We start from the raw sequence: 24,479 nt of genomic DNA on the forward strand, positions 1-24,479 counted from the left end.
CGTGGTGCTGTCTTGTCTTCCAGCTCCCTCTCCAGCCACCAGAGCAGCCTCGCCTCCACGCACACGCCGCTCTCCGCCAGCACATCCCACACAGTAAGTGTTCCCTGCTCCCCCACCCAGCCCCTCCTTAGCTGGCTTGGGGCCTAGGCATGGGCAGGGTGGAGGGCGGCTGTAGTTTGTGAATCTGAATATCCGGATACTCTAATCACCTGGCTGTGATGTCTCATCTAGGTTCATGGTTTGAATGGATGATTTCCCAGGCCCCACGGAGGACTTGTGGTTCATGCCTCTGTAGTGAAATTGGTTCTCCAGACCTGATATGATGGGCAGGGCTGTCAGGTGGTGAATTTGTTCCCCAGAATTCACTGTTCATTCTAGGAGACCTTTCTGCCTGGCAGGGTTGGTTTTATTTTCTGGGGCTTCTTATGTTGGGGTCTTTGCAAGCTTTTTAGAGGAAAGTCGACTTGTCGCTAACTTCTGCTTGGCATCTGTTACGTGTTTTCTCAGTCATGTCCAACTCTGTGACCCTGTGGACGGGGCTCTGCTAAAAGTCCAGTTTTATCAAGAGCAGTGCTTCTGGAGAAGACTCTGGTACTTTGTGAAGTCCATTGTAGGGAGAGTTTGTGAAGGGAGAGGAAGAGTCTGTGTGTCTCTGAGACGGACAGATGATCCAGCCAGTGTGGCCGCATCCAGTGTGTGTGGTCATGGGGCCTTCACTCCCGCCAGCTCACGGGTGGGGCCTTTGGGAAGGTCCTGTTGCAGAAGCATGTGTGGAGTGTGGAGAGGCAAGAATGGAAGTGCAGATGGGGTGCCAGCTGGGGAGGTCCTGACGTGTTCAAGGGTGACCCTAGATTGTGGTTACTGAAGTCTCGGCATCTAAGCGGAGCAGCTAGGAGCACGGTGTCAAGGCTCCTTGACTGGGATGAGGCAGCATAGGGGAGGAGACAGTTCCAAGAGCTGGGAGAGACTGGAACACGGAAGGAAAGGTGCCAGGAAAGAACCAAATGCCCCCCTCCCAGGAGACAGCAGGCTTCCACAAGGTGGGAGTAGGTGGTCTTCAAGCAGGGAGCGAAGTTTTGGGCCCAGGTGAATGGGGAAGTTGGGAAATTGGCAAAGTAGTTTCTTCTGAAGAAGAAGTCAAATCTTTTGCTGTCGAATGAAGTGGTGGAAAAGGTTCAGTCCTGTCTTTCATCAGTATCTGGCCAACATTGTGGCATTCCTATTCTGTCCTAAGTGAAATTGGTTTATACATAATTCTTTGCTTGAAATGCACAGATCACTGTCTTCCTAGCAGAGCTTGGTGTGACTGTCTCTGTCCTTGGAGCAAGCTGCCTGCCCATCACCTGTGCCTTGCGTCCTGGGGTATCCCTCCGTGAGCCCTGGAGCGCTGGCCTCCCATCGTGGGTGCTGTCGCTCTCGCGCTTGGCTGCACTCTGCGTCTTAGAAGGGGACTGTCATGCAGTCCCAGCGGCCGCAGCCAGAATTGCCTTGTGCAGTTGCTAAGGCCGTCTCTGTCACAGGGCTCGAAAACGAAAGACGTAAAAAGGCACACTGAGAGCTTTTGTCTCTTTTCTGCTTTGTTTGCCCCTTTTCCTGTTATCTTCTTGATCTTCTAGAGTTTGTTTTCTTAAACTATCAAACGCATACACAGTCATTTTCCTTTCTGCTCTTTTCCTTGTCCTGTGATGTAAATGGGAATGTTCTGCACAGTTTCCTGTATCTTTATATCTTTCCCCATCACTCAACAGTGTATCTTTAGGAGGTTTGTGTTGGATCAGAGTTCTTTGTTCTTTTTTCACTGCATGGCATTATTTAGTAGTCCTCCTCTGATGGAACTTGAGGGCCGTTTTCAGTTTTGATATTCCAGTAATACTGTGGGTTTGGTTCTAGACCACTTCTATAAAGTGAATAATGTGGGGGAGTCGGTCACAGAAATCTTTTGATTTTTTAGTGCATGGAAGTTTTGTTCACACTATTATCTATTACGTGTGCAATAACATTATGTCTAAAAAACATAACATATCTATCCTTTTTTCTTTTTTGCCTCGCTGTGTGGCATGCAGGATCTTAATTTCCCAACCAGGGATCCAACCCAGGGCCCCTGCAGTGGAAGCATGGGGTTTTCACCAGTAGACTGTCAGGGAAGTCCCCCAATATATGTATCTTAGTTAATAAATACATCAGCTAAAAATGCTGGCCATCACCTGAGCCTTCGAGCAGGGTGTAATCTTTTTGCATTTGTAACATCAGAGGTCACTGATGATCATAACAAACGTTATGAAAAGTTTTGAAATATTGTGAGAATTACCAAAATGTGACACAGAGATGAAAAGAAGCCGGTGCTGTTGGAAAATTGGCACCAGGAGACTTGCTTGACCCCCAGTTGCCTTGGACCTTCACTTTGTAGGAAATGCAGCATCTGCAAAGCACACGCACGTGAGATGTCGCTGTGCGAAAAGTGGTGTACAGCCTGCACATGCTGTGTCTGCAGGACAGACTCCTGTTACACACGTGTCCTCTTGCACACGTGGCTCTGCGTAGTGATTTCAGCCGCCTTCCCTCTCATTGGCAAACAGCAAAGTGTCCTCTTTCCCCACTGCCTCCTGAAATGATGTTACCAAATATTTGTATTTTTCTAATGTGTTAATAGAAAAATGACCTGTCAGTATAGTGTTTAACTAAAAAAGCTTGAACATCTATTTTATACATTGGTAAACCATTAAATTTCCTTTTGGCTGAGATGTTTACATTTTTCTGTCCAGTCTGTGGTATTTATTTCTGTATTTGGGAGACTACTAAGTAGCCCTTTGTGATGGGAAGTGCAAATATTTTTCCTAGGTCTGTTGTTTTAGAAATAGTTTTGATTTTTAAATAGGCAGGTACATCATAATCTGTCAGAGCCAGGTCTCTCCCACTTTGTAAAGGATCTCGTCTTCTCTCCTGCCTCTTGTGGTCTGTGAAAGGTGTGGTCAGCTGTGCTCTTCTGGGCCCGTCTGGAGAGCGGAGTGACGGCCCCATCACATGGACTGAGCGGGCCAGCAGCTTGTCTTCTCCACAGATTGGAGAGGTGGAAGGGCAGATTCAGGGACCCTTTCAGGGCCCACTTGAGGCAGGAGAGGCTCTCTGGATGACTCCTGAGTGCCTGTGGATTCCCCCCACTCCCCACACTGCAGTTTTCTGTTTTTTTTCTTAACCCTGTGGTTGAAAGGTTGGGTGGCCGGCGACATCGCAGTGCGTGGTCAGAGCTGTCTCTGACTCTGTGGCTGACGTCCTTGGGTGGAAGCTGGCCTCTGTGCGGGGGGTCGTGAAGTTTGGGTAGTGGGCAGCTTCAGCCCCACTCTGGGCCCTTCTCTCGCTGGTCTGTCTCTCCATCTCAGTAGAAGGGGCAGGAGTCCTGGGGAACCCTGGGAGACCAGAATTTTCAGAGTCTGCTCTTGCTGAACTGGATCTGGTTGCTCATGCCTGGGCGGGCAGGGCAGCCTGTGGGCCTGGGACCTGCACAGCCGTCCGGGCTGTGGAGGACGGCGCACTGTGTCCCTCCTGGCCTTTCCTGGTCAGCTTCTCCTCAGTTTCCCGGCTTCTCCGTGCCGCAGACGTTCAGTCTCGCAGAGCCTTTTCTTCTTTCTTCAGCCCTCACGTTGCCCAACCAGCTGTATGTACCCTTCCTGCCACCTTGGTACTGGCAGCTGGGTCATGCCCTTGGAGCTCAGGTTCTTCAAAGCTTTCTGCTGGGCTTTGCCCTTCTTTCCTTGGTGGCTCTTCTCGGGCAGGCATAGGGCCGGGCAGTGCCCTTCTTGGTGTAGACCCCGAGGACCTACAGAATATCCTCACATGCTGGAGCAAAGGCCGCCTGTGGCTTCAGGTCAGAGGTGTCCAGGAGGCCCTGCCTTGGGCTGGGCTGCCATGGCCCTGGGATCCACTCTTCTGCTATTTTATGAGGTGGGTTTTCACCTCCTATTGAGATTCTTTGTGTTCATCTGTGAACTAAGCTTTACTTGAGGTCTCTGTGCCTGTTTCAGTTACCAGAGCATGAGCAACTTGAGCGATTTTCAGCAGGATTTTTGGTGATAAATCTCAGTTGTGGTGGTCTTGATACTCAGCTGACCAGTTGTGAACCTGTGGCTGCAGTGAGGGGCCAGGGCGAGCACACAGGTCAGCCTGAGGCCATGGGCCCACAGCCCAGGCCAGTCCTCGTGCATTCTTTGCTCTGCCCCTAGATCCATGTGCCCTGGCTTTTCTGTTTTGCCAGCATGCCAGCGTGGACAGTGCCCCTTCCCTCCAGCCCTCGGCCACCTTCTCAACGGCAGCAACTTCCGCCTCGGGCGCCGTGTCCTCAGGGCTCAGCTTGCCAAGCGGCATGAACACAGTCAACAGCCTGTGCCTGGGCAGTGCCCCCGGGAGTGCCCCCAGCAGCAGTGCCAGGGCTGCACCTTTGATGACCTCAGGTGTGTCCCCATGGCCTGGCCAGCCCCCTCCCCCAATCAAGAGTGTAGCCTGGCTTCCTGGGAGGCGGCCCCGGTGGGTAGGCCTGGGGGTTCACAGGAACTGAACACCCACAGCGCCGTCCGGCTCCGCCCCTGTGGGCTTGTCCTCTGTCCCACTGACCTCCTGAGGCCTGGTTCTTCCAGAGCTGGGATTGGGGTGGGGGCCAGATCCTGGCTGGTGGTGAAATCAGTTTTGTGGGGGAGGATGCTACCTGGGCAGGATTCCCGGCAGCCTTTCTGCTTGGAGCGCCCCATTCTTTCCTGTCCTCACTCATCCCTGCAGCCGCAGTGACAGGGCAGCTCTCTTGGGCTGCTCCTGGTCACTTCGTGTGACTGCCCATCAGCCAGACCTGGGCAGGCTGTGTGGGCCCAGCCGACTGTGGTTTCCTAGGAGCTTACCCGCTGCGGTCCAGCCTTTCCCTGTCCTGGGGCTGCCCGATCTGCTGCGTTCTGCTAAGCCCCCGTAGCTGAGGAATTGTACTTGTGTAGGGGCCACGTCACTCGATTTGATTTTTGCCTCTCCAGGCAAAGCACCCCCCAACCTGCCCCAGGGGGTGCCTCCCCTGCTGCACAACCAGTACCTCGTGGGCCCCGGAGGACTGCTTCCTGCCTACCCGGTGAGCACACCCAGGGCTCCTGGCCACCCAGCTCCCCTCAGCCCAGCTGGCCTCGGGGGGGGGTCTTGAGTTGCCTCTGCTACCCCTGAGGCCAGCTCTACCCTCAGACCCTGGGCCTTTCTCCAGCTGCACTCAGTCAAGGTGGGGCGTCTGCCCACAGCGGCTCAGCCCCGTCTCCTGCTGCACGTGTCCTCCGCCCCTGCCTTGTTTTGGCCCCATGTGGGCCTGGGCTCCCCAGGGGTGGCGTGTGGTCTCTGACAGCTTTTGTGTCCTCGCGCAGATTTACGGCTATGACGAGCTCCAGATGCTGCAGTCACGGCTGCCAATGGTGAGTGGGCTTTGGGAGAGGCTGGGGGGCTTCAGGCTCTTGGTCTCACGCTTCCCACCCACTGTCTGGCCTTCAGGACATCTTGCCTGAGGACTCCCTCAGCACTGCAGCTGGGAAAGCTGCTGTGATGGTGCTGCCTGGTGAGGCCATAGCCTGGGAACCTTGAAGTTCTTTGGGACCTGGGGCCCCGGGAGGCAGTGCCTCTAGCAAATGTGGGTCCTTCTCTTTCCTTAAACTTCCCCCCATTCAAAAACAAAACAGTCGACCAGGACATGGGGTTACTTGCCTGCCCCTAGGCTTTTTATTAAGTCCTGTCCTTCAAAGTGCCGTCTAGTGTCTAGCTTCTGAAGTGGCCATTGGTGATGGCAGTGTTGTTCTTCGGAGTGAGTGACTGGAGCAGACGGTCCTGAAGGGCCCTTCCGGGTTTAGCCTGCCATCTGTTTGTAAGATTGCTGGCCCTGGAACCTCTGATTGCTGCAGCCTCACTCTGAGGTCAGTGTTGCCTGTCTGTTTCGGCCCTTGCTCCCAGGATGAGGCACTGGGCCTTCTCTGGGATGGCCGTGTGAAGAGGACGCAGTGCAGGAGCAGGACACACGGAGGCATGCGCCCTGTCTGGGCAGCCTGCATGCTCTTGTCGTGCCGTTCCCTTCTCAGTCTGCTGTTTAGCAGACTCCTGATCATTTTCAGCAGTCTGGGGCATCTGTCACATTGTCAGGGAGTAATAGCTATTTGGACACTGATGTCAGCTCGGTTGGGCACGGGCTTTCCTTTTCCCCAAGTGAAGGTGAGGTATCCTTCGTCAGACTGAAGAATGGAGTGGAACCCCCGCCCCGACACTCGTGCAGGGCAGCGTGGTGGCCTCCACAGGTAGTGTTGCCCGCTCTGGGCTGACCACAGAGAGCCCAGTGGCTGAACCTTGTTTCTCTTGGGAGGCTGTTTCATCTGCTGGAGTATTTCCAGAGGCTTGTAGCTGGGCTGCTCTTCCCCAGTGTGCAAACCAGCAGCCACTGCAGACCCACACTACTGCCCGAGGGCCACATCCCCGAGGGCCCAGAAAGGTATTGAGGATGTACTGGCGGATTTCTATGGTGTAAAACAGAACTCAGAGTTTCTAGGGCTGCCTTAACTCTAGGGCTTTGCAGGGAACCCAGGAAACGTGGCCTGAGTCCTCCTGGCACCCAGGGCCTCAGGGATGGAACGTGGGAGCTGGTTCTGAAAGACGAGTCTGTGTGTGGTGCTGGTCGGGCCCTCAGAGTGACCTGGTGGGATTCCAGGCCCGGGGGCCGTCCTGCTTCATACTCCGTTCATCTTTTTGTGCGTTAGAAGTCACTTGTGAGCCTGTCTCGAGACAGAGATTTCTTTCATTTTCCCCTGTGGTCATTTCCTAGCCTCTGGTGCGTTTGTGCTCGTTCCCACCTTTGGGTTTTCTCCCGTGAAAGAGCACCCCTCCTGGGTTTCCTGCGGGCCCATCCCCACTTGAATCCTACCAGCTGTGCTTTCCTAGCTCCCCTCCTCTCGTGCATTTTATGTCACAGGTGGATGCTGGTGAGGGTCATGGGCCAGATGAATTCCAGTGCCTTCTCCAGTGAGAGGGACTCTAAGGGGCAGCCAGGAAAGTTACCTGGACAAGTAGAAACCTGAGGAGGAGGAACCTCAAGGCTTTAACAGGTCAGGGCAGCAGTTACATGCAGGCGCATGTCAGTCCTGAGCTAGGAGAGACCAGCCCTCTACCCTGACAGCCCTGACACTGCACAAGAGCTGGGAGAAGTGTGTGCGCGGAGGTGAGACACAGCGGGGCCCTGTGGAGAAGGGGTCTGCCCTGACCCTTACCACCCAGGGCTTTGCCAGTCCTAACCTGGGGCCTCTGAGCCGAGGGAAAGCCCTCCTGCTTTCCTCGTGGGCAGCAGTGTCCCGGAAAAGCACCCACACCCTCCTCTGGATCCACTTTGGTTTCACTGCCAGGAAATCTCCCAAGAAATCCATAGCATGTTGAGCCCAGGATCCTTGTGTGACTGGGATCCAGTGGCTCTGCCGGGGAAGGCTGACAGATTGCTTCGTGCGTCTACATGCTGTGTGGCGGCCACAACTCTGAAGCGCACCGTGTGTTTTGAATTTTCTGAGTGCTGCCCTCTGGTGGTGGGCCTGTGAGTCCCACAGCCCAGTCAGGAATGTGGCCTCCCCTGGAGCACCCAGCTGCCTTCGGGGCCTCTGTCCTAGGAGTGGGTGAGGCCATTCCACTGACCGAGTCTCTGGTCTCTCCTAGGATTACTATGGGATCCCTTTCGCTACACCCCCAGCCCTTGCCAGTCGAGATGGGAGCCTCACCAGTAACCCATATTCAGGTTAGTCTTCTTCAGGAGGTTAGGAGTAGGGGCTGCTCAAAGGATTGGTCTGTGGCCCATCCCAGGAGCCTGGAAACAAACGGAAGGGCTGCAGAGACCTGCCAGCTTCCTGTTGTTGAGCCAGCAGCCAGCCCTGTTCTATCTGCAGGGGCCTGACTTTTTCTCCTGCTGGGATGAGGGGTGGGGACTGCATCAGTGCCCCTGTTCCCCTAGGTGATGTCACCAAGTTCGGCCGAGGTGACTCTGCGTCCCCCGCACCGCCCACCACCCTGGCTCAGCCCCAGCAGAGCCAGTCCCAGGCCCACCACGCGGCTCAGCAGCCCTTCCTGAACCCCGCCCTGCCGCCCGGCTACAGCTACACCGGCCTCCCCTACTACACGGGCCTGCCCGGTGCCTTCCAGTACGGGCCCGCCATGTTTGTGAGTACCAGGGGGCTGGCCTCCCACTCCGGGGGCAGCAGGCGGGCAGGACCCCACTCAGGCTCACCGACCTTGAGAGTGGGTCCAGGCTGGGGGTGAGGTTCCTGTGTCACCTGCTTGGAGACCTGGCGGGCATGGCATTGGTGGTTGTGCCGCCTGCTGCCCGAGGCTGAGCCAGGCCGGCCTGCTGCCCTCGCTCTCCTCTGCACTAAGGCCTGTCCTGCTTGACCCTCCCCAGGTGCCCCCGGCCTCAGCCAAGCAGCACGGGGTGAGCCTCAGCACCGGCGCCACGCCCTTCCAGCAGGCCAGCGGATACGGCCAGCACAGCTACAGCACCGGTGAGGGGTGCTCCCTGCCCGGAGAGGCGCGGGCAGGCCTGGCTCACCACGCTCACGCGCCTCTGGTCCCCTCCACACTAGGTTATGACGACCTGACCCCGGGCACCGCAGCGGGAGACTACAGCAAGGGTGGCTATGGTGGATCATCCCAGACGCAGAACAAGGCTGCAGGCTCTGGGCCTGGCAAAGGTAGCCTCACCCCCCTCCGTCCAGGATTGAGGCCCAGAGCAGTTGTCTCCCACCCTGACTCCTTCTCAGGCGAGGCCACCCCAGAGGGCCCCTGGAGGTGGGGGAGACCAGAGCTGGGCCCGGCTTCTGTGGGAACTGCCCACTGCTTTTCCTTCCAGGAGTGTCGGCGACTTCGAGCACCTCCGGCCTCCCTGATATGACTGGGTCTGTCTACAACAAGACTCAGGTGAGGGAGGCCTGGCGCTGGGGGGCCAGGCTGGGTGGGGCAGGTGCCACCCAGCCGGCCCTCACTGTCGTCTCTCTGCCCTGCAGACGTTTGACAAGCAGGGATTCCATGCAGGGACTCCACCCCCATTCAGCCTGCCCTCGGCCTTGGGCTCTACCGGGCCCCTGGGCCCTGGAGCGGCGCCCGGGTACGCGCCCCCACCGTTCCTGCACATCCTGCCCGCCCACCAGCAGCCTCCCTCGCAGCTGCTGCACCACCACCTCCCGCAGGACGCTCAGGTGAGCTGGTGGAGGTGGCAGCCGCCTGGCCCTGCGCACCAGGTGGGGGGTGATGGTCCGCTCCAGCCTTGACCGCCTTCTCTCCTCCTCAGAGCGGTTCCAGTCAGCGCAACCAGCCCAGCTCACTGCAGCCCAAGTCGCAAGCCTCCAAACCTGCCTATGGCAACTCTCCATACTGGACAAACTGAACCCTGAAGCAGGGTGGGCTGGGTGGGCTTCCCCTGGGCGGGAGAAAACACATGGAGCCCATTTCTCTGGGAGCCTGGCGCCCTTTCCTAGAATTCCTGAGACATGTAACTGTGTCAGCCGAGCCTCTGTGGGGGAGCCTGCCTCCCAGACTCGCTGTTGTATGTAATGTATTTATGTATGTATTTGTAAATGTGATCCAAGTCTTGGGGGACTGGGGAGCAGCTGCTACTCTCCCCACTGAAGCCCTCCTCCCCTCTGCCTCAGGCCTTCTCCATAGCCGCCTGCATTGGCAGTGCTGGAGGGGCTGCCTTAGGGCAGTTGGGGTACCAGGGTCAGGTACCAATGAAGAATCACGACTTAATCTCGCCCCCTTGTAAACCGTTATTTGAGTTTCCGTCCCTGTGTAATTACTTTCTCCCTCACTTTTTGAGAAACTGGTCTTTTTGTCATTTGTCATGTTCCCCTCCCTCCAAATCTTGATCTGGGAATAGCAGAGATACACCCCCCCACCCAACATGAAAGTGGCACCTGTTTGTCTCCATAGAGAGCAGAGGCGTCTGGTCTTGTCCCCAGACTTGCCTTCCTCTGGCTGACCATTCTTAATTCTGAATTTGCGCTCATTCAGCCAGTTAGCTCCCCCCTTTAAAAAAAAAAATCAGATATGCTTTCATTTTGGTGAGAGCACATCTTCAGCAAAGGCTCCTCTATTCCAGTTGTCCTGAACCAGGAGGGCGACTATTTCGGAGGTTTTCTCTTTTGCCCAAACTCCACCTAATAAAGTTCTGAGAGCATGCTTGGTCTCTTTATGGTGTGACTGAAGGAGGGCTTAGGGCAGAGGCATCTTCATTACAGTGCCAGGTGCCCGGGACTTCACAGGGTTGAAGCATAACTCATGTCTCTGGTTATAGGTCATCAGGGCTTCAGTGGGTATTTGGGTATTCTTTGTTTTGCTGGGCCCTTGTCTTGCCCCCAGTCAGCATCCAGGGAGAAAGGAAAGGTAAAGGATACAGCTGACAAGGTAGCTAACCCCCCCTGACATCGCACAGACATTGTCCATTACCTTTGCTTTTCTTCCAGCTCTGTGACAGATCTAGGGGGCAAGCAGGGTAATTTCTTTTCCAACCAAAGTAAGAGCTGAGAACACAGTTCTAGGCCTGTGAGAGAGTTTAAGTTTGAATAGTTAAACTCTCTGTCCTTTGCTTTTCATCAGCCAAATGCCATCTTAACTGATAGCTGTAACGTGAGTCAGGGTGCTTTGAAGTAGGTAAGTGGGTCCAGGGCTAATTTGCTCTAGAAGGTCCCAAGGAACTATTCATCTGAGGCCAGGATTCTGACTTCCCTTAAGCTCCTCCCTCTTGATTCCAGGCCACCAGGGCAGAAGGAACTAGGGCCATAAAACTATCCATGTGTCTTGCCAGGAGGCAAATCTCCATGCTTGTCAGGCACAGATGTAGTTCAACCTGGCAGCTAGTTCAGGGCCCTGAGGTGTTGCCCAGAGCATTACATTATAGCTTCTCGTTTCAGGTCAACATGCTGGACAGAACCAGCCCAGGGGCACAGTCCTCATTTTCGCTGCTTTTGACCTCTAAAATCAACGGTCATTCATCAGATATGTTGAGCGCTGCTGGCTGGCTTAAAAAAAGGTTAAGTGTCCACAACTTAACCATCATGGCACCTATTGCCTCATAATCATTGATTTAACAGCAGGAAGTTAAGTGACAAGAAAAACAAAACACTTGCCCAAGGAGGGCAGTGGCGCACCCGCCCATCAGTCCACTGACCTACTTGTACCAGCAGATTGTGCCCTATTTCAGAATTAAGGTTAACAAGTGGCTTTGTCTTTAGTAACCTTTCTTAAACTGGTAAGGATTTGTTTTTTTAATTTTTCAGCTGAGTCTTGTGTATAATCTGGGAACATAGGAAGTATTAAGACCACCTTTTAACACACAAAAAAGAAAAGGGTCATTCCATGGGGAAGTAGCAATACAGGTATATTTTATTTCACATTTTATTAGTAGACAGATGGGCAGAAAAAGACAAAAATAAACCACTAAAGGGGAAGTTGAACACAAAATGCATCAGATAATCTTTTCTCATAAGTTAAACTGAAGAAAAACATCTACAATTTCAGCTAAGAAAACTATTAAAGTCAGGTGTGTCCTGCTGGTTTCAGAAGAGTTGAAAATTGCATCTGAATCTTTGTAAATGTAAACCTTTTTTTAAAAATCAGGATGGGGGTGGGGTGGGGTGGGGTGGAGGGTTAATTTTCAGTGGAGAACTACACATTTTCCCCTTCAATCACTTACTATGTATTTTCCAAACATAAGGAAACCAGCAAATAAAGAAGCAAGTAATTACCAGGAAAGAAGAAGGGACTACAAAAGTTTGGCTAACAGAAAAGAACTCTGGAATGATGTGAAATGAAAGTGGGGAAGACTGTGAGAAGCAACAACAAAATCACGATGATACACTTTGTCCACCCAGCCTCAAAATACACAGACCTGAAGAGCATCCAGAGGCCTCTGCTAGAATCTGAAGGAACCTCAAATTTGCAGGGTGGTTTCTGAATTCATGTTGCAGCAAACAGCACAACTGTACTCACAAGGTTGTGGCCTGAGCCTCAGATCTCCACTCCAAAAGCAATCACGTGCTCAAGGTCTCCTGTGGTTGTGTCCTCAGGACAGAGCTCTGGAACCAGCCTGGGTTTTTACAAGTCAGAGCTATCCGAACATCCACCTTCTAGCAATTCTAGCAAATCAACACACACCCCAGTCTTTTCTGGAATTGATTGTACTCTCATCAGAGGCAAACCTAGCCCTCAAAAGTAAAACCCCGAAGGGCTGAGAGGTCCAGCCTCCACCTGGCTCTCTGGCTCCGAGTCAATGTGCAACAGAGGCCACGGGGCCTAATGGGACAGCACCTCCCACAATGCCAAAGTGTCTGGCCTGCCCTGGGAGAGAGATGCTTCAGCAGGAAGGGGAAAGGCTTCGTTTTAGGGTTCCAAGAGTAAGACCAAGCTACTGGCTGTAAACGTGGGGTGTCTGTGTTTATCTAGTAGTGGAGGATGAGAGTACATGTGGGGCATAAAAAGCTAGTTTCAACATTACTGTTACATCACAGGAGAGCTGCTTTGTTTTCTGAATCTTACCACAGTTGTTGATTCAGAGGTGCAGGTAGCCCCATGGAGTTTGGACAGATTCTGGGACCAGGCTCAACATTGTCCCATATGAACCTTAGCACGTTTAACATTCCCGATTTAATACTAGACCAAACCTAAGATTCTAAAGAGGGCTGCTGGGAATCAGTCAGCAAATGTTTGGAGAGTCTGAAGAGCGAATGAAAACCCTGAGATCAGAAAGGAAGGAGGAACTAAGGACCTAAGCATCACTTACTCTGTCCTAGGATCCATCCTACCCCTGTCCCTCATCAACCCTTTCGTTCTTTCTGAGCTGTACGATCTGAAGAAAAGGAGTTGATGCTAGCGCACAGGGATCTGAAGTAAGTTTATAGCGGTATTTTTCCCACTGAAAGAACACTGCCCTCTTATGCACTGGCCCGCCCCCACAAGAAACAAAAATCATCGCCACGTACAGAAGTCCCTGGTTGGTGAAGGCTGATGGAACTTGATATTGATTGAAGTAACACACCATCGGCACAGGGGAAATCAAAGCTGCAGCAATTGTGCGGCAGAAAGATCTAGCGTTGCCTGGACACTGCCTGCAGCCGACCCCCCTGGCCCTGCCAGAAGAGACAAAGCAGCTCGGGAAAGCTCCATGCACAACTTCTGCTTGCACTCCACAGCCCGAGTACATCAGAAGGAGAGAAGTCGGGGTCACATCCAGTGAGCAAAGCAGGAACCAGTCACTCAGGTCTCACATATATCCACAGTTACCACTATCAGTATAAGCAGCTCAATGAGAACCAAAATCTTAAACACATGCACCTAGTATTAATACTGAGTAATTAAAACCTTGCTACTTAAAAAAAAATGCTCATGAGAGTGTATCTTTCAGGGAAAGGCCATGTTACATATATGAAACAGATGTTTTCTCTCCCAACAGTGGTCACCAGCAGTTTGACTTTCTCCCAGCAGCATCAACCAAAACTGGCATAGTGATTTTAAATCTTTGTTCCCATCACTAAGTCTCCACACACTCACGCTAATCCCCCCACTCTCTCCCCACTCCCTGGGGGGCAAAAATAACTCTGCCTTCAAAATAAATACCAATCAGTTCTATGTAAAGTATGAATATTTATTTCAGGCTTTAGATCCCAATCAATTTCAAAAAAACAATCTGATTCCTCTCTTCCACTTGAGGATGACTTCCTGGAGGCTGAACGGTTCTGTGCCCTTAGGAACATGTCTCATCAGGTTCAGAACAAAGTCCCTGACACCCACTGTACCCCAGCCTTAAGAAACAAAACTCACCACCATGGGGCTGAACAAATGCACACACACGTAAATGAGCAGCTAAACCTTGGCAAATCTGCTTTAAAGAAAAAAAAAAAGTTTTGTTTTCTGGGGGTTTTGTGGTGGTTTTCTTTTGCTACCCAGCATATGCAGCACTTGTGAACTCCCAATGGGTTCCCAGCTTTAAACACATTAAATGTCTTGGTGAAAGACTAATTCTTCAAGAATCTAAAAACAGACCAAACGTGTTTTGCTGTGAACGCTTTGTAGAGACGAAGTGAGGCAGGAGTTTGGATTTAAAGAAAGGAAAAAAAAAAATCAATACAGTGATGGAAGGGTAAAGAATGCAAGAATTCAGACATTCTGTGGAGGATTACTTTCTCTCCATTAAGAGGTCCATAAAAAGGAGCAAACTGAGATCCTCAAGGGGAGTCAGCAGGAGCCGTGTTTGTTTTCCCCACCCCGTGATAGCTTTTTGCCGAGGGGCCACTGCTAGGTCCCCACTTGCTCCCCTCCCTTTGGCCTGAGACGGCAGGGCAGTACAGGGGCCTTGAAGGAGCACGTCACGACTCCTCGTTTCCAGAATCGTCATCATCATAACAGTCGGCATCTTCCTCCTCCTCATCTTCATCGTCGATGTCGTCGTCATATAAGTCGTCATAAAGCAAATCTGAGCTGTTGTCATTGGAAGGCACTTTAGTTTTGATGCAGTATTCCGCCAGGGTCGTAGGGACCTTCACTCCGTCCTTTTCTGCTTCGGCTTTAGTGGCTGACACCTGTTTCCTGAAGAGATGATAGTTTACGTTAAGTCTCTGGAAGATGGTTTTATAATTGGCCAAAATAATCCAAAAATCTTTGTGACTTGGGTTTTTGAATTTTAGAACCTATCTACTTAAAAGGATCTTTAACAAATACCCTCTACTACACCAAAAGTTCTAGCCCATCAGGTACCCGTCTAAAGGACACTTAATAATGACCCTTCTGAAGGGTGTTTGAAGCCATGGATCTCAAATATTGGTTAGCTGGAAATCACCTCACATTTTTTTTTCCCCAGTTGGTCCCACACTAAACCTAGAATGCAGGCCCCAACAACTCAATAATCCTACTCGGAGTAAAATCCAAGTATCTCATGTTGAATTCAAAGTCTTGCATGATCCACCTGCCTACCACTTCACTGCTTTCTCCAAATCCAAAACATTCAGGCCACTCGGGGGTTATTTTTTAGTACCTTCAAACACACCTAGTTTTCTGTGTGGATCAGTAGTTCTGCCCTACACATATGAACTTAATGAACGTATGTCACCTGAGAGGAGGCTTGTTCTGACAGAAAAGGAGCCATCTTGTCAATCCTTCATATTATCCTACTTCCTCACTTGTTCACTCTTCTGTCACTCTCACCCCCGAATATGAGCAAAGACCTTGTCTATCTTAGTTAATTCTATTCCCCTGCTGCTTAGAACACTGTCTGTCATACACAGCTGTGCAACAAATACTGATTGTATGAATGCATGAAGGTTGTTCCCTTCAACAAGTATGAAAATTTGATCCCTCAAGGAGTTACAGAAACAACTTAAAACATCAAATCACTATTCTCCCCATCTTCCTTTTAATTAGACTTCTCTCAGTTGATCTTGCTGCCTTGTATGCTGGCGTTGAGGCTTTCAGGCTTGAATCTCTCTTCTCACAACCTTCTCCTGGGACCACCTTATCATTCCCATGGTTCTAACCCTTCATACTGACAGAACTCAAATCATCAGGGTCCAGCCTAGACCTCTTTTCTGAGCCCTATACCCTTCTCCATCCTGACGGAATCCTAACGCAGCAAGTCTTCATCTGTCTGGCCTGCGTGGCCAGCTTCTCCCATCTTTCTTTTCTCAGCTCCTTACTTCAAAGTCCTAAATATTTTCAAATCTGTTTTCTCATTCTTGTTTGTCACTCCGTTAGTTTTGTCTTCATCGCAGCCTCCTCAGATCTCAGCTAGTCTCCTGGTCAATCACTTTCCTTTGGAACTCAATTAGGATTATCCTTTCAAACAAAATCTTTAAGTGACACTCTGTCACCTCCTTTTGACTTCACTGTCTTGTAAGACCTGATGCCTCTCTTAATTTCCCATCAATTCTCTAATTAGAATTTATGACTCTCTTGACATGTCATGCTGTTATACACCTGTGTTTTAGTAAACATGTTTCTCCCTCTCTCTGAAAAATTCTTGGTTATGACGAATTCTCTCTACTAGGAACATATTATATATTCCTTCCACTGTATCGTGTTTATGGTTCTGTAGTTGCACTTATCATATTACACAGTCATTTGTTTGTTTACAAACAGAAGTATGAATTCCCTTAAGGAAAAAGATTGTGCCTGACATCCAACCTTCCCGTGAACATCAGAATTCCGTCTGACACTTTTATGAAGAATCCCCATTTTCCAATCCTCGGTCCACTTCCACACTCAACTTCTTACTACTTACACTAGTTATCTTCAATCTTTGGTATAAACCAGTCACCTAAGTGGCTGGTAAAAACAAAATACAGATGCCCAGATTCTATCCTTGCAATTTCATCAAATGACTGTGGATTAGAGAGAGGGTCTGAAGGTAACTTACAGACAACTTATTCAGCTGTCAGATGACATGCATTAAAAAAAAGAAAAAAAATCACATGGTATTGTGCCAACTAGATTTATAGAGAGGGACTTTTTAAATAAATTCTAGTGCTTACTAAAATTCCTATACACAGAATGGGCTGGAATTGTCCCTGGAGCTCTACCAATCCTTATGTACTGTTACAAAAACCTTTTATTCTATGCAGGATATAACTAGAAATGTATGGCTGAGTCTAATACCATCTACCTTTTTTTTTCCTTCTACAGATGGGAAAATTAAAGACCCTCAAAAGTTAACTGATAGGGGCTTCCCTGGTGCTCTAGCAGCTAAGACTCCACACTTTCAGTGCGGGGGATGTGGGTTTGATCCCTGGTTTGGGAACTAAGATCCCATAGGCTGCAACTAAAGATCCCGCATGCCATAACTAAGACCCGGGGCAGTTAAATAAATATATATGTATAAAAAGTTAACCAATAAAAGGTCATGTGAGGCATGGCAGAGCTAGGAGTATACTCCAAGTCTCCTGATTCTTACTCCATTCTGTTATATCATGTACTACATACAGTTGTTGATAACGATTGTATGGTAAGGGAGTTAGAGAAGGCAAGGATGATCCTTGGAAGAAGTTGCTGTGGTTAAAAACATCAATAATTTATAGGATTTCACTAATAAAAATGTGAAAACAAAAATATCTGGAAAAGACATCTGGAATACCTTGGGTGTTTGCTACACTTAAAGGACATGTTGAAAGCCTAAAACAATGTCCCTAAACTGATCAGGAGGAAGAGTTTGCAAACTCGACTAGTCAGAACATGGAAGTTCTGGAAATCAGATCTGCTGCTTTCTCAAAAGCCAGTATCATTAGGCTCAGGCACAAATCTCTTCCCAAATGATAAACCTAATTGGCAGACACAGAGTCGACATTTAAATTCAATGTAAGCCCCTGGTTCCAGGATATACTTTGATTCTGTATGAAGACTTGAAGCAAACAGAAGACAAAACAAAACACCTTACCTAATGATTTCAGCATATTCTTTGTCTTTTCCTTTGCTGTCCCTCCATTTCCTGAACATAACCGAAGCATCCACATTGGCTGGGGAGAAGGTGTTGGGCTCATTAAGCAATGAGATTACACTTAACAGGATAGTCCTAGAAACAGGAAAAAAGGGTCAGCTATGAATATTCACATTCACAGTATTCAAAAGTTTTTGTTTTAAATTTAAGACTATAATACTTGAGGCTTTAGAGGAGTATCAAAATTTTCTTTCCGGTACTGGTTAGACTAGGAATAAGTTAATAAGTTGCTATCTGGGAGACAACACAGAGGGAATCTGAGTATAGCATGAAGGTTGGTTTGCAGGCCAAAATATGAATTCTGTAGAAGGTACTGTCTTAACTGGCAACATGTTCCAATCTACAAAAATCGGACATCTGGAAGCTTTTCAAATAACATTTTAAAAGTGAAGTTTTTTTTAAAGATTAAAATTTTTTAATTGCAATGTCTTATTTTTTAAATGCCATACAGTTTTTATTGGGTATGTGTATATATATATATTTTAATTTTTACAATGTTATGTTGGTTTCTGCCATACAATAAACACAAATCAGCCATAATTTTACATACATTCCCTCCCTCCCAAGTTCCCTCTCCTTCTCCACCTCCCCTTCTAGGTCATCACAGAGGGCCACACTGGGCTTCCTGTGCTACGGAGCAACTTCTCACCGGCTACCGTCTTACGCCTGATAGTGTATATAGGCTGATGCTAATTTCTCCATTAGTCTCACTCTCCCCCTCCCCTACTGTCTACAAGTCCACTCTACATCTGTGTCTCCATTCCTTCCCTGCAAATAAGTTCATCATCATTTTTCTAGATTCCATATATGTGTTAATGCTGTATTTGTTGTTGTTTTTTTCTTTCTGACTTACTTCACTCTGTATAACAGCCTCTAGGTTATACCTCACTAGAACTAACTCAAATTCATTCTGTTGTGGCTGAGTAATATTCCTTTGTATATCTGACACACCGCTTCGTTATCCATTCACCTGTCGATGGACATCTGTTGCTTCCGTGTCCTGGCTACTGTAAACAGAGCTGCTATGAACACTCAGGTACATGTGTCTTTTTCAATTATGGTTTTCTCGGGGCAGGGCCAGGGGTATATACCCAGCACGGGGGTTGCTAGGTCATATGGTAGATCTATTCCTAGTTTTTTAAGGAATCTCCAAACCATTCTCCATAATGGCTGTATCATTTTACACTTCCACCAACAGTATAGGAGGTTCCCTTTTCTCTACATTCTCTTCAGCATTTACTGTTTGTAAATTTTTAGATGATGGCCATTCTGACTGGTATGAGGTGAGACCTCATTGTAGTTTTGATTTGCATTTCTCTAATAATTAGTGATGCTGAACATCTTTTCTTATGTTTATTGGCCATCTATATATCTTCTTTGGAGAAATGTTTAGGTCTGCCCATTTTTTGATTGGGCTATTTGTTTTCCTAATGTTGAGCTGCCTGAGCTGCTTATATATTCTGGAGATTAATCCTCTGTCAGTTACTTCTTTTGCAATATTTTCCCCCCATTCTGAAAGTTGCCTTTTAATCTTGTTTACTGTTTCCTTTGCTGTGCAAAGGCTTTTAAGTTTAATCAGGCCCCATTTGTTTATTTTTGGTTTTATTTCCATTACTCTAGTTAAGTGCAAAAGGAAAAAGCAGAAGCAAAAAATACTTAGCTTGAAGGCAATCTTTTCATGGTAAAGGGTAAAAATGATGCTAAACACCATATATCTAATTTGTATCTTGGCTGCTTAGAAGATCTGAAAACCAGTATTACACACAAATGTATTTCTTTTCCATACTTCTAAGGGAAGCAAGTAAGAGTTAAGCAGGAGAATGAAGAAAAAGCAACTGCCTTAACATGGAAGAACTAATTTTGTAATAACAGAAATCTTATTCAAAAATACTTACTAAGCACTTACTATTGTACCAGAGGCACTAAGTGAGATGCTGAATGTACAACTGTCAGAGAGTTAGATGCCATCCCTGATCTCTTAGGGTTCAGAAATTCTGTGAAAAATTTTCATCCACAGATAAAACTAGATACCTTAATTACAGGGAATGAAGTTTCTGTTAGATAAAATAAACTCAGTAAGATCCAAGAATGTCTGAAATAGTTCTCATGCTTTTTTCTCCCCTAAAAGCTATGTGCATGAAGTTAAGAAGAAACATGGGACGAAAAATTAAATTTCTCTACCTTTTCTCATTGGTGCGAGGTTACAGATTGTGTTGTTGCAAAATAGCCTTTTGCTCCCGACTCCAAGCAAAAAATAAAGGGAGGGAACCGGGCAATTAGATGTTTGATTTGATGAAACCTTTTCCTTAAAAGCGTAAAGAGTTTCTGTTACGTGATTATACAAGATTACCACAAAGGCACTTTCAAAGAAAACTTTCCCATCTAGTTAAAATCCATTTATCACATATATTAATATGTGATACCCACTTTTCTAATCCCCCCCTTTCTAATGCCCCCCCCTTCTATTAGGTTAACTCCTTGTAACTCCCACCCCCATCCTTCTGGATTTCTTCAGTAGTTACAGTAAGAAGACTCAAAGAAACTCATCATTGCCAAAAATGGGAAATGGACTGACAATATCCTAGAAGCAAAAGAAAAATATGTATAGAAAATTCTGTTAAGGATTGTTTCAGAAGAAAACATATACAAAATCTGTTTGAAAAATAGGCAGAATAAGACAAACTTTGGTATAGATTAATGGTCCTGATCAGTACTGTATCTTTACAACTTTCTGTGATGATGGAAACATACAATCTGTATTATCCAATGTAACAGTGGCTACTGGACAACACAGGTCCAGATGAATTATATTAACAGATTTAGGAGACTTTTCCCAGGAGTGCTCACCAAGTAGATTTTTTATATGTTGCAATGTAAATATCATATTGAAACAACAAATTGGAAAGTACAATTTTAAAAAATAGTAAATCATCCATTTCTATGAAAAGAAAATCACTTCCAGTACCATATATTCCCTAAATTGAAATCCATGATGCTTTCAGAAGCATCAGGCACTAACTACAGTAGACTGTGATAATATTTGTCAATAACAGTTATTAACCCAGCATGTTTTCACTTCCTCCCTTTGGAGAGCAGAAATCATTGGGGGGGGGGGGGGGGTACATCGAATCCATGCCACTGGTTCAGATGGGGTTAATCTTCTTCATCTAGTACACCTTCAAACAACAACAACGCCACACCTTCATAGAAACCACCCACCCACCACAGCAGTGGACACATAACCAAGTGCTAGCAAAGGACTCAACCCTAAGGAAGAATTCTGATGCAGCTGCATTTGCAATATCCTGTTCAAAACTTCCCAACCAGTGTGCTACGACTGGGTTACAGAAAGGTTGTATGTGATTCCCCTCAGGCAAATAGGTGGGGAGGACCTGGGACAACCTGAGCCTCTGGAATGGTAACTTCTGGCCAAAGGAGCATCTTCAGTTTGCTACACTGTGATCTACAAATAATATCACTTCATTTTTCCTGTGTACCGTGATTCAAAAAGGCTGGCAAGGACATTATACACACAGTGTAAGCTGTCCAGCACTTGTGTCACTAGCTCCCTGCCCTTCCCGTGGGTTGTAGAGAAGACTAGACAGGAGAACATCCTAGCCTACTCCTGAGAGACCCTTGTACGTGACAGTGCGTCCTCTGGAGTGGATCCATAAATCTGGTCCCATGGCAAAGAAAACACTTTTCTATCCTTCGGAGGAAAGCAAATCCTTAAAAAGACCACTTTCCTATCCAAGAGCCTGCAGTAGATATGGCAGGTAGTTCTGAGGGTGGTTCTTCAGAGAAAGCACTTGTGAATCCTACTGCAAAGTCTGAGAGAACCCCCACCCACCCACGGAAAGCTCTCATTTGGTTCTCAAGAGAATACAAATTAAGGCACATTTTGTTTCTTCCACTGTGGACCCCTAATAACAAATATGTGGCAGCATCAGGGGTCCCAACCCTCCCAACTTCATTTTTTGTTGACTAATACCTACTTCTCCAAAACTTCCCAATTCTGTAAGGAACTTCTGTCCCCTAAACTTAATCCTGGACATCTGAGGACAGGGCTGTGGATCTCTTCTTCCAGAAAGTATGCTAGCCTCCTCTAAGAGGAGGAGACTACTGAGCTCTTAGTGGAAACTAGTTGGCTAATGCTCTAGATCCCTACAACTGTACCACAGCACATTTTCCTTCTTTCCCCTTTAGCCAACTCTCACTACTCAACAGGTCTTGTGATATAAATCAACTTAGGCTTGCAAAGGTAACTGGAATTCCTTCCTCTTCTTCAGGTTACAAAAGCCTGCACAACTTTTTCTTCTGAGTATGTTCACTGAGGTGCTAAATCAAGACTAGTGCATGTGGTCATGGAGAAGTCCAAACACATGTGAACAAGGAACCACTTTCAGATAACAGAGCACTCAGCAGTCAAGACCCTACAACAGGCTGAAACGAACCTTTGGCCGCCTCCACTGCTGTCTTGCTACAGCCATAAACTCGATATGGAGCTTAGAATCCTGAGGCAGACAAGTGCTGACTCTGGATAATTTAGCAGCAAACAGATATCAACAATAAACTTTGGCACCTCATATCTTGCCTCTTGATATTTCAGTGCCATAAATAACCTATGAGAAATACATACAATTTACTACCTTAAGGAACTCCTTTATCTCAAAACAAATAACACACTGACAAATGTGACGTGTTTCACATTAGGTAGTGCTTTTCTGACTTTTCAGAGTTCTGGGCATCACCAGGAGTTCCAGATGAGGTTCCACAAGTCATACAAAACACCATGCCCTCTCTAGAAATACACAAACACCAAAACTCTCCCATTACTTGCCCAATCCAAGATCAATACATTGAAGAATCATCCAATTACATGGAATGAAGAAACAAAAAGGTCCGAGAAGTTCTTTTGGAGTAGTGGCTAACGATCAAGGGGACAATCTGAAGATAACTAAGTTCTGGCTGTGAAGCCTCTAAATAAGAAAGCATGAAGGCAAGGAAAGCAATCTCTGATGTGAAGTCCAGGTGCTTCTAAACTGGGGCTCAGGTTACCTGAGGGTCCAAAGAGAAAAAATACTGATGCTGGTACCCAAAGTAGTTAAGGTAGTTTTAGAGTGCAGAATACGAAAGGAGTTCCCTGCCCCCAAAGGACTGGATTAAATGAGAAACAGGCCTTTCTCTTCTTTCTTTTGGCCAAGCTGTGTGGTTTGCAGGATCTCAGTTCCCTGACCAGGGATTGAACCCTGCTAAGGCAGTGAAGCGCTGAGTCCTAAACCAGTGGACCACCAGGGGACTTCCCAAATAGGCCTTTCTTTTTGGGGAAAAAAAAAAGTATATAATATTTTAAGCTGAGACAAGGCAAATACAGTCTTTGTATATTTGCACATTAGTAAAGGCAAAAAATTTGAATTGCTATGGGCAATGGTAATAGGTTTTCCATCTAGGCAGCACATGAATACAATGAGAAAAATCTTGTTCTGGGCTTTGCATCTAAAGAATGGGAAGGCTTCAGATTCTATGCTGTAGTTTTAATCCCCAGTACCTCAAACTATAAGTGAAGCAGAGTCTCTAGAGAGGTAACCAGATTAAAATAAAGTCCTCAGAACAGGTCTTAATCCAATATGACTAATGTCCTTATAAGAAGGGGCAATTAGGACACAGATATGAACAGAGGGAAGACCATGTGGAGATAAACTGAGGACAGAAGCCTCAGAAGAAACCAACCTTGCCAATACCTTACAGTGTCCAAAAGTGTGAAAAAATAAATTTCTACTGTTTAAGCCACAAAAAAAAAAAAAAGAGAAGGCTTGCTTTCTCAAAGGGTGGGTGGGGTGGTATGGGAAGCATCTGATTCAACATTCAACCTCCAAAAGCAAGAATCACTAACACCTCAGAACTCCTTCTTCTAGTCTAGGGTTAATGCTAGCCCTGAAAAACAAGCACCAAAATCCCTTAAAGAACAACTCTTCAGTTTTGCTCCAATTTTTCAACAAATCTTCCTAAATATTTAAATCCTCTTCCCTATACTGTCAGTTTACTTATACTGACAAAATGTGTTTCTTTCAAAAGCCTGTCAGCCTCTTAAACAATTATATAGTGTGAAAGAGATGAGAAACAGGGTAGCCAAACTTTTCCACAGCAACCAGAGAGTAATGCCAGTAATATCCTCAAGGAAGTAAAGCATGATATGGAAATCTTACATCTAGTCAAAATCTGTCATTTGAAATATAATGGCAAACACACTAGTATACTCCAATATACACAAGCACGTAATATTTTGCATGTGTGAGAACTCAGGGAATGAAATATGGCTCCTAGGAGCAATCCCTTGAGAAATTACTAATGAACAAATTTCAGCCAATTAATAGACCAAAGGAAGTAAAATAATGAGCAGCAAATAGTGAATTGATTTAACAACAGGAATGAGAATTTTAAAAACTGGGATTATGTCACATTACAGTACAGACTGTAAGTTTTATAACCCTGACAATACAGAAACAATAATACTTAAAAGCTAGAAGGGGGAAGCAGATTTCCTTTTCTTTTACATCCAAGTGTCAATGTATTATTTGATGCTGAAAATTCAAGTAATACAGTATGTATGAGCTAAGGGTACAAATACTCAGCTAACAGTGGTATGATGCTTAGATACGAGGGGATGAGGCAGAAATATACTAATTTTCCTAATGATCAAAAAAGATCCCGTGTAAAGCAATGGTCTTGAAACTAATATACATGCGATCCTAGAGATAATATAAAATATCACATCAGTTCTTTCCAGCTTCCCTTTTCAGGATTGCCCTTTATAAGAAATGCATATTTCCCACACATCCCAAGAATTTCTATGGTGCTTTGCCTAGAGGGGATGAAACATCAGAAGTGCAAAACAAAGAGAAATTTACAAATAGAGCTGTTTTTCCTTCCTCATAAATAATTTTGTTAAAAACATAGAGTGATTTTTTTTTGTAAGAGT

At 47.1% G+C, this 24,479-nt stretch overlaps 2 protein-coding genes across 12 annotated transcripts in view; one reads left to right on the forward strand and one right to left on the reverse strand.

Moving 5' to 3' along the window:
* UBAP2 (ubiquitin associated protein 2) overlaps positions 1-10,201 on the forward strand; it is a 110,574-nt gene extending 100,373 nt beyond the window's left edge. For all 11 annotated transcript variants that reach the window (XM_020872881.2, XM_020872883.2, XM_020872882.2 and 8 more), the window contains 11 exons: positions 24-93; positions 4,250-4,445; positions 5,010-5,101; positions 5,382-5,429; positions 7,693-7,771; positions 7,985-8,190; positions 8,429-8,528; positions 8,610-8,717; positions 8,876-8,943; positions 9,030-9,221; positions 9,314-10,201. In XM_020872881.2, coding sequence (XP_020728540.1) covers positions 24-93; positions 4,250-4,445; positions 5,010-5,101; positions 5,382-5,429; positions 7,693-7,771; positions 7,985-8,190; positions 8,429-8,528; positions 8,610-8,717; positions 8,876-8,943; positions 9,030-9,221; positions 9,314-9,409 — 1,255 coding nt within the window. In that variant the 3' untranslated portion in view covers positions 9,410-10,201. The remainder of the gene's footprint in view (positions 1-23; positions 94-4,249; positions 4,446-5,009; positions 5,102-5,381; positions 5,430-7,692; positions 7,772-7,984; positions 8,191-8,428; positions 8,529-8,609; positions 8,718-8,875; positions 8,944-9,029; positions 9,222-9,313) is intronic.
* Positions 10,202-11,384: 1,183 nt separating this feature from the next.
* Positions 11,385-24,479, reverse strand: part of UBE2R2 (ubiquitin conjugating enzyme E2 R2) — a 93,643-nt gene continuing 80,548 nt past the window's right edge. The window contains exons 4-5 of the mRNA XM_070459610.1: positions 17,441-17,575; positions 11,385-14,604 (exon numbers count right to left, since the gene is read on the reverse strand). Coding sequence (XP_070315711.1) covers positions 14,385-14,604; positions 17,441-17,575 — 355 coding nt within the window. The 3' untranslated portion in view covers positions 11,385-14,384. The remainder of the gene's footprint in view (positions 14,605-17,440; positions 17,576-24,479) is intronic.

This window comes from Odocoileus virginianus, chromosome 31 (assembly GCF_023699985.2).
Source record: "Odocoileus virginianus isolate 20LAN1187 ecotype Illinois chromosome 31, Ovbor_1.2, whole genome shotgun sequence".
NCBI classification, from domain to species: Eukaryota; Metazoa; Chordata; class Mammalia; order Artiodactyla; family Cervidae; genus Odocoileus; species Odocoileus virginianus.